This window comes from Pteropus vampyrus, unplaced genomic scaffold, assembly GCF_000151845.1.
Source record: "Pteropus vampyrus isolate Shadow unplaced genomic scaffold, Pvam_2.0 Scaffold136, whole genome shotgun sequence".
NCBI lineage: Eukaryota > Metazoa > Chordata > Mammalia > Chiroptera > Pteropodidae > Pteropus > Pteropus vampyrus.
In genome coordinates this window covers 4,207,584-4,217,630 of record NW_011888917.1, presented here as the reverse complement: position 1 = coordinate 4,217,630, position 10,047 = coordinate 4,207,584, and the positions used below count along the sequence as shown (strand labels likewise).

The 10,047-nt window shown below is 37.8% G+C and overlaps 1 protein-coding gene across 1 annotated transcript in view; it reads right to left on the bottom strand.

Annotated features, from left to right (window-relative positions):
• The window catches only part of GLDC (glycine decarboxylase), a 74,849-nt gene that overhangs the window by 45,576 nt on the left and 19,226 nt on the right, over positions 1 to 10,047 (bottom strand). The window contains exons 4-8 of the mRNA XM_011367716.2: positions 4,841 to 5,005; positions 3,524 to 3,601; positions 2,402 to 2,549; positions 1,869 to 2,065; positions 461 to 557 (exon numbers count right to left, since the gene is read on the bottom strand). Coding sequence (XP_011366018.1) covers positions 461 to 557; positions 1,869 to 2,065; positions 2,402 to 2,549; positions 3,524 to 3,601; positions 4,841 to 5,005 — 685 coding nt within the window. The remainder of the gene's footprint in view (positions 1 to 460; positions 558 to 1,868; positions 2,066 to 2,401; positions 2,550 to 3,523; positions 3,602 to 4,840; positions 5,006 to 10,047) is intronic.

The window sequence follows — 10,047 nt, the reverse complement described above, 5'->3', positions numbered from 1 at the left end:
CCTTGGGCAACTTCCAGATAACTTATCTTATCCCATCCATTTCAGGAATGCCTATCATGAGTTCTCAGTAAGAGTACACCATGACCACCACCAGCTCGCCAATCTGGACCATCCCCTCAAGTACAGTCACCTTAAGCATTCTCACTTTGCCTTCTTCACCCCATCCTTGAGGGCTTCCATCTCAGTCCGAAGAGAAGGTATCCAATCACCACCTATAATGAACCTGCTCTATGGATAAGAATGCTAGGGACCCTGAAGTGTGAAGTGTATGCATACACAGAGCACCAGTACCATATACTGTATTTTGGTTCTGACAAGACCACAAGGCCTCTCTACCAATAAGAGCTTAACATTTCTGGCACGCACACTGCTCAGTAGGTGGTGAACTGAGTGAACAAATGAGTAGCTCATTTCTGTAGATTATAAGGCATTCAGGGGGCAGGTCAGGTATGTGATCTACCTGAGCTGTACAGATGTTGCTGGTAGCCTTGTCTCTCCGGATGTGTTGCTCCCTGGTTTGAAGAGCAAGACGATACACTTCTTTTCCAGTGGCATCTCTGGGCCAAGAATAAACATCCTTTTAGCACAGATAATCATAGCACCAGAAGTTGTCATAAATGTACCTGTTTCTTTCCATCCTAGTTTGAAGTGAATGTAGCAAATTTATCTGGGCACAAGGCCATAAAGAAACAATTCCCAAACTATCCTTTTCTAAATAGGACTACTAATTTTCAGTTTGTACTTTGAGGATTTGAGGCACCGAGATATATATAACAAGGCTGGAAACCTTAAAACGAACTTTTCTAGAAATTACCCAGCCTAATATAATGACAGTGATTGAGGATTAACTTTCACTCTGAGCTTCTTGGCAGACTCAGGAGAAAGAGAAATAACTGGCAAAGGAAATAGCATTTCTGTACTACATGGCTATAAATAAAAATGATGTTAATCAACTTGTCTCTAATAAAAATTTTTCCCTTCCTAATACAATTAAAAACTTGGATAAACACAAAGATTTAAAAGTCTTATCTTTTATTTCATCAAGCTCTGGGGCCCATTTTCCAAAGATGTAAAAAGTTCAATGTAAAAATCATCAGGTAATAATTAATATATTAAATTTTTTGAATTAGAAAGCCTTCTGCCTCATCTTATCTGGTGAAGAGATATCACTGAAAGAAGGTAATGTAAAAATACTTGAAGAAACTGTTATTTTTACACTAACGAGCATAGCACCTTGTGATATCCTGTGGCAAACTGAGTCCTTTTGAAACTTCAGAGCACCATCCCATCATTCACTACTTCAGACTATTCACTTATATTTATAGATCGGCTTTTATGAAAGGTCAAAAAGATCATGCCACATTTCCCAACATTCATGGCATTCACCTAAACTCTCAATCTGAGAATCTTCGCCAGTGAGAAGCACTTGAGAAAATGTATCTGGAAATAACTCCAGTGGCCAAGTGGCAGGCCTCTAGGAAATGTGACTCACACTTGATGTGTGCATGGTAACTTCTCGCTGCACTTGTCTTTACATAACCATGTCACATGGTAATACTTTCAAGAAGGAAACTTAATATAAAACACACTTAAAATACTCGATCTCTCTAGGCTTTCATTAACCTAAATAAATTCACTTATATGACTTCAGTACAAATATGTTATGAATTAAACACATATGGTGTTTGAGAAGAGGTACTAACTAGTTTATACTCCAGGTTCTCTGCTGAATCTATGTCGTACATTTCTTCAGTCAACACAAAATGAGCCAGTTGCGTTCAAAGAGCATCTGACAACTTTCGTGATCAAGAGAAGGAGCAGGACAAACCATAACCACAATAAAAGGGGAGAAACATGAGCTGTTTTACCTTGTTACTCCCACCATTCTTCCAGGCATCATCCTCACCAAGCTTTCTCTGACAGCAAAAAAGGCTGCATGTGGTCCACCATAGCCCAGGGGCACCCCAAATCTCTGTGAGCTGCCCAGGGCGATGTCTACCCCAAATTCTCCAGGAGGCTTCAAGATACACAAAGCTAAAAGGTCAGTTGCGCAGCAAGCCAAGCTCTAGAAAAGAAACAAGAGGAAACGGACTAGGTTATCCCCTTCCCTAAGAGTACTGGGAGAGTATCCAATTATCTCCATGACAGAAGCAGACCGGCAGAGTCGGCTCATATCATGTGAACTTCATTTACTCGTTCATTCATTTACAATATCTAGTGAATGCCTACCAAGTGCCAGGAATCAATGAACAAAATAAACTTGAAGAATGGAGGTAGGAAGGAGACTGTTTTACTATTCCAGGTGATAAAGGTATGGAAGCCAAGACACACCAAAAATAATAATAATAATTCAAAGTGGAGACACACCTCCATGGATCCCCACAAGGAGAGGTTTACCTACCCCAGCCTGATGCGCTCTCTCCACAAGTTCCGTAAAGTCTTCCACCTTCCCCTCAGTGTCTGGGTACTGGAACAGCACCCCACTGACATCTTTTCCACTAAAGTCCATCTCATGGGGTAACTTCAGCTCAATGAGGACTCCAGCATATCTGGAAACAGAAAAGACAAAGAACAATCACGGTTTTGGTTTACAAGGGAAAATCAAATTACCTACAGTTTCTTTTCCATAATACAGCATTCATATTCTGTGTCCTTCCTCGATGCCCACCCAAGACCCCATCCCAACACGCACACACCCCCATCCCACACCTGGCCCTTCGGTGGTGACCGTGCTTCACACCAACCCAAATGCACTCAATAGCTCAGCTTCTTTCTTTTCCACCCTTACCATTCCCCGTTTCCTATCAGAACCAGCTCCTGAGAAGACCAAAAACATCGCTTCCTTGGGCTAAAGAACGAATATCTTTAACAGAGCCATTGCCACTTCACATTGGATCAGTGTTAGGTGAATGGGAAACCATCAGTAAGACCAGAAGAACTTCGTTAGGTTCCTGAAACCATCTAATTAAACATCTGTGAGAAACCCCTTCTTGAAGGGATGGATGGTGGTATGGGCGGAGAGGAAGAATTACCCAGCTTTTCAAGGAGAAAGCAAATAAACATACCCACAAGTGGTAGTTGTGCTGTGTTTGTTCTATCCAATTGAAGCACTCAATAAATACAATATGTTATACCTACAACAGACTGTGACTCTGTTTGCAGGAGTAGGGCAAAATATTAACAGTTGTGTGAGAGTTCCATTTCCTCCCTCTGCTTTTTAAAGTTTTGGCAACACTGTTGCAATTTTTAATGTTTTAATTTTTCTTTTTACAAAAAGAAAACAAAACATCTTGATAACTTAATAGAAAGCAAAGACAACTAAAGCCACAATGACTTTTCTCCTCAACTCTGATACATTTTACTTACTTGCAAGATCCTGGGAAGGAAGTGGGAGGGAAAGTAAAACTCAACAACCCCAATTTAAACCATATTCACTTCCAATCAGTTTGGAAGTAAGCAAGAAAATCAGCTGAGATGAGCATGATATTATCTCTTAGTTCAAAAGATGAATAAAATTAATTACTTGGCTCGAGTCTGGATGACAGCTATTGTCTGTGGGTGGCAACGGCGGTCAACGAAAAATGTCTTCCTCTTGTTGTGTCTGTCAAAAAGGAAAATCACATTCAAAGATAAACATTAAAGAAATCAGAGTACCTTCTAAGAATGCAAAAACAAAGATTGCGTTTAGGAAAGTCTGAGCATAGAACTGTGGACGGAAAAAGGAGACCCAATGGAAAGTAACCTCACAGGGTAATCTGATCATAAACTCCTAACTGGGCAGGTCCTGGTGAGTCACTACACATTCCTACAAAGTGTCAAGAACTATAATAGGTTATAGTGACACATATAAGCCAAGGCATATAACCTCTTCAGTAAAGGGCTTATCTTTGCCTTAAGCAAGCCCTGTCTATTGTTTCTTTGTATCTAAATTGATATACTTTTGAAATAAATCCTAACCCCAAGAAAGCACATAATCTCATCTATCCTGTAATCCAATCCCCAACTTGCTTTTTCCTCACCTCCATATAATCCTTCTTACAGTCTCTCCTTAATTACAAATGCATAAAAGAAGCTGCAAACCTGTCATTCTCCAGATCATTTGAGATCTTGCCCCCCAGCCTATGTCGATTTGGCTCAAATAAACTCTTATAAAAGTTCTCTGTAGGTCCGGATATTTCTTATGTCAAACAATATAAAAAAATAGTCATTAATGACTCATAATGGCCTTTACTGAATAGATTTCCACTGAAATCCCATTCCCATTCCTACTCTATTTAGCAAAATCAGTGGTGGTGAATGAAGAGTAGCTAGATGAATAAGGAAGAGATGAGATGAAAATGAATGAAAAGCTAAGAAAAATAACCAGAGGGGTGGGTGGGCAGCATTCTTTTGAAGCCATCCATCCATGGTAGGAGGAAGGCTGACCCTACACTCCAGGGCTACTTGGAAAGCAGAGGGTGGCTGAAACTTAGAGGCCTCCATACCTGCTGAGCGAGTTTGGAGCTCACCACTCCTCCAATCTGTGGAAGCTAAGAAAGAGACTTACCTGGGCAACAAGGCCAGAGGCACAAAACCTTAGACACATACTCCGTGAGTGTGGGCAGATTTCCCAACCTCGATGACTATCTGCATGAGAATTCTACCAGGAAAGTAAGCTCAAATGTACTCACAAGGCAGAGAAGGAAGGAAGGAAAGTGAGGAACTGGAGAACAATCGTTAACTCTTCACTGTGACCCAGCAATTCTACTTACAGAAATGCATCCTCAGGACTTTTGACAAAGCAGGAAAAAGACTGGAAGATGTCCCTTACCCTGACGGAATCTCATACTGGGCCTCTCACCTGTAGCATAGCTGCATCGCCTCTGCAGCCGCGGTCGCCTCATCCAGCAGGGAAGCGTTGGCTATGTCCATGCCTGTCATGTCACACACCATGGTCTGGTAATTCAGTAAACTCTCTAGTCTCCCCTGAGACACCTCTGGCTGGTATGGAGTATACTGGGTGATCCTGTGAAGGACACAAAAGGTCAGGTCCAAACTGTGACTCCACCATTCAGAAAGTTCACGAAATGTCTTCATTTTAGAATTCAATACCTGAAAATTTTAAATTTGCCTCTTGAGAATTATATAACAGATCAGTAAGCTTCCCTTTTGGCTTATGTAAGTAAGGAAGCTCAAAATTAAATCACAATAATATTCTTTGTTTGGATTTCAGCACGTACTTTTCTATCCCTCTAAGTTATTATTTAATTTTACATTTCTATTTTAATGATCTTGCTGTACGTGTGTGTTCTCTTGTAAGCTGGCTCTTAAAATCCACTTGAGACTACCTATGATAACATAAACAGAAATTTTGCTTCCTATTATCTTTCTTCTAGCTAAAAAGCTCACCCCATTCACAGTTCACAATAGGACAGTATCCAATAATCTAATATCTAATATTCAAAACTTGTTTGGGGGAGGGGAGAATCTTTGTTTTATACAAATCAGAAGTTTTATGTGCTCCTAAGAAATTAATAGAGGCCTATTTAAGAATTCTCACTATCCAGTTAAGAGTTTATGGAAGTTAACTCCATAGCTATCAAAAGTCAAGGGTAAAATGGTTAGAAGGTAGCATTCTAATCTTATATTCTCCAGTTATTAGCCAAAAATGTGTCTTAAGGTATATGAGTTAACCCACCCAGTGTCTTCATCCCATTTTCATTCCTTCATTTACTCATTCTACAAATAATTACCACATTCCTACAAAGTGTCAAGAACTATAATAGGTTTTAGTGACACATCATAATAAGTCCCTGATCTTGGGGAGAAGATATTGTAATGGGGCAAAAGAAACAATAAAATTATTTCAGAGTGATAAATATTTTAAAGAAAATAAAATAAAGTGATAGGATAGAGGGTGACTGAGGACTTATGACAGAGCTATTATCTCTTCATCAAGAATCCACTCTGACTACAATCAAACAAGGTCAAATTGAGGTCTGTGCTCCCGTATGTGACTGACATTGTTTCATATCTCTATTTTTCGTCTTTCCAAGCCAGAAAAGTATGTGGAAAAAATTTTAGGTCTTTTTGTTTTGATTTCCTCAAGCCCTTTTCCTTTTTCTCCTGTTATGGTAATCACATTCATGATATTTCCATCCATCTCTCTTTTATTCCTTCTTTTTTGAAGGCTTTGAAATCAATGTCAAAAAAAAGAAATCAATGTCTCCTTACCTTTCGGGAGAGAGGGGTAGGGAAGCTTGCCTTACCAAACAATACAATGTGTAGACTGAACTGATTTTCCTGAAACTTTTATTAATATGGTAGTATGTGTGTTTATGCGCATGTACACGCACAGCAGAGGAAATTTTTGCTTCAGTTAACTCCTTGAACAGCCTGGCTTAGCAACTGTAAATCAGTTTGGCAAATTCTAAGTGGGTGGTGAACTGGAATGAATGAGGCACACAATACAGGATGCAGACAAAGTAGAAAGGGAATCTGAGCAGAAATGGAGTCACACAGAGGCATAGACAAGGGGCAACTGTGACCTCAGATCAGGTAAAACTTGCACACAAAGCAGGGCTAGCCACCATGAAGACATATGTTTACATTGCTTGGCTAGTATGAAACCTTCATGTTACTCAGAGTCATTATTTGACATACAGACAGATGCAAACATGCACACATGCATGCACACATACATACCAGCGAGTCCATCTAATAAATGGGAAAGACTCAATATATTCATAAAGGTAGATATAGAATATAAAATAGAAAGAGAGAGGATACTACTCCAAAGAATTTATCACAGCACTGAATAATCAGCAACAAACTAATTGTCCACTAAAGAATGATTAAATAGATGATTGCATATAATACTATGCATTCATTGAAAATGACATATAAAAGAATATGTTTCCTGACATGGAAGATGTTCATGCTATATTAATTTTAAAAGTTAAATGTAGATACCATTTTTGTAAGTGTAAAAAAACAAGTCAATGAAAACATAAATAATGGTTTTCTCTGGGTGGTGAGATTAAATGTAATTTTTACTTTCTTTTTATTGTATGTTTTAAATGTTAAAGACATCAGCTACCATTTATTAACCATCTTCTATGTATCAGGAACATATTCACAACCTTTTTTATGATCATCTTCTACATGCTCATTGTAAAAAGTTGGAAAACTCAGCTATCAAGAAAATAAATCACCCATAATCCCAAAACTCCAAGATAACAACAGTAAATATTTAGGTGCATTTCTTTTCAGTCTTGTGATGAGCACACTCAGTGTACTGCCTGTTTTCCTATTGTGTTATGTATCACTCTTCTTCTTGATTTGTGACTTTTCTTTATACATTCTTTTTTTCTCCAGCTTCACTGAGTTATAACTGAGTTATAACTATATTTGTCAATTATAATTGACAAATAAAATTGTACATAAGTACACATCATGATGAGTTGATATACATATATTCTGAAGTGATTACAACACTCTTTTCTACAACATAATCATATTTATTTAAACTAAGATTATACTCTATATAAAATTTAGTATCTTTTTTCCATTAATATTATTCCATGGGCAGTTTCTAATAACTTTAAATATTATTTGACAATTTAATTTTCATTGTTATGTGGTATTAGATCATTTTGTTGATCATAATTTATTTAATAAGTTCCCTCAAGTTGAACATTACTTTTGGTTTTAAATGTTAGAAATAGCATAACAGTGAACAGCTTCATCTTTGTCTTATTTTCTTAGCCTAAATTCCTAGAAGAGGAATTTTGAATCATATGTGATAATTAATTTTAAGGCTCTTAGTATATACTGCCATGTTCCTCTCCATAAAGATCATTCTGGTCTGTACTCCCTTAAGTAGTTTAGTGCTTCACAGGTTTCCCTGCATCTTCACAATACTAAGTATTAAACTCTGGGTTTCAACCTTAATTCTTTAACTTGCTACCTATGAACTGTGACAAGTAACTAAAATGCTCTCTGTCAATTTCTCTTGGTGGTAAATGGAGTTAACATCACCTATATCATATTTTCTCAGCACTCAAATTAGATTAATATATATAACACATTTGGAAATGGTAAAATCCTGTCCGAATGTTAGTTGTTTTAAAAAGTTGTTTTTGCCCTCCATTTTGGTCTTTAAAAAAATTTAAAAAGAATTTACTCATAGACCTATTAAGATATTATTATTAGATATTTCTACTTAGAAAATATTTTTTGCTGGAAATTCATCACATCCCATCTGGTGTCACATTCCCTTGTCTTAATCCAACTAGATAGATCCCCAAACAAACTAGTTTCTCTTCCTGAATATTCTTATTCCTGTAAAGGTACCACTATTCTGCCACTTCTTAGGGAAGAAACTCTAGACTTTTTTAGCCCCAAATAATGACCAATTGCCGTAGTCTTCCTTCTGATGTCTTATACCCACCCTTTTCTTCTTTGTTGCCATCCTAGCCAGAGCAATGCTTAAAATAGAAAATTATTGAATATCTATGGTATGAGCGTGTATATCTGATTCTCATGCTCAAATGCAGATAGGTCCCCATTACCTGCAGGAGAAGGCCACAAACTCCCAAGCATAGTCCTGAGACCATGTTGCTTTCCTTCTATTGCAGCTTTTGGGACTTAATATTACCACCTCCCTTGCTCAGCCTTTCCTTCCCTGCTTAACCTTTTTGTAAGTCCAAACTTTGGTTGATGCTTATTACAACTGCTTAAGACAGAGAGCCTGAAAATTGTTTTCTCGCAAAGATGATACATATGAACCCACTTCTTTTACTTATAAACTTCTTTTGTAATTCACAGGTTTTTAAACTACTGAAACAGGCATGAATGCCTTTCACAATCATCTATTAAAGGACTCTTAGATCAGCGAGTCTCAAGCCTGGAGATACTAAATAAACCCTCATTTTAGGAAAATAAGGCTAATACAGACCCTACCATCCTGCTTAAAAGGGTTTAGTTGCCTCAGGCAAAACATAGTGATTAAGAAAACGTGTCTGTGATCTACAATGACTATGTTTCAACTGACTAATTCAATTAATTTGTGTTTCTAGGTGTATTTTAATATAAAAAAAATAAGAAGTGTCTGTATATCCAAGAAGGCATTTTGTCCTATTGAAAAAGAATGCTTGATCTATTCAACATGGCATTAACATTTATTCCAAAATAATCAGTATTCTCTATGATTGAGGCTGTGACTTCCTTTTGTAATTGAGAAAGAGGGTGGTAGTGGGGGGTTTTGCAGTAAGACAAATATTCATGAGATTCTTCATTTTAATTCCAGTGCCAAAGTTACACACAACAGAAACAGCCACAAAGAGAATGTAGATTTTTTGATATTAGTTACTGATGTTATCAACAGTCAAAGATTTGGAATAGAGGACCCCATAAAATAAATTCTAGACCTCATATAAATTTTCTTATAAAAGCCCAAATGTTTGTATTCTTTCAAGGCTATGTAGTCCATTTATTTTCACCTCACGTCACCGGAATTTGTTGGTTCCATCTCTATGGAAACCATTCAGAAGGGTGATAATGTGAAGACTACCACCCTCATGTGCACAGCTCTCCCTATCAGCACTGGCAAGGTGCAGTAGCACCCTCTGGTTCAGATCTGCTTTCAGAGAACAGAAAGGAACAAGACTTAAAATGCACCCAAAAAACCAGGACTGAAAAGCAAAGAACAGCATTGTTTCCCTCTCAAATTGCTGGCGACTCCTAAAGAAAATTAACACATCAGCTCACAGCCAGGAAGCGATATGGTGAACATTCTGCATGGCCACCAAGAGTGAAGCCCACTGGCCAGTATTCAGACGGCTGTTATGCTTCAGCCCATTCATGTACTTTTGCAGCTTATTTTGTAATGGGGAAGAAAGACAGGCCATTTGCTTTTGAAACCAAACTTGGAGTTTACCATTCAAACTTTTACCAATACCACGGTGGAAAGGAGCCCTCAGCAATGCAAATAAATTCACACACATACCAAAAGCAGAAAAACAAGTTCTATGAAGGTTCTTTCCCCCCCCTTATTAATGAAGAAAT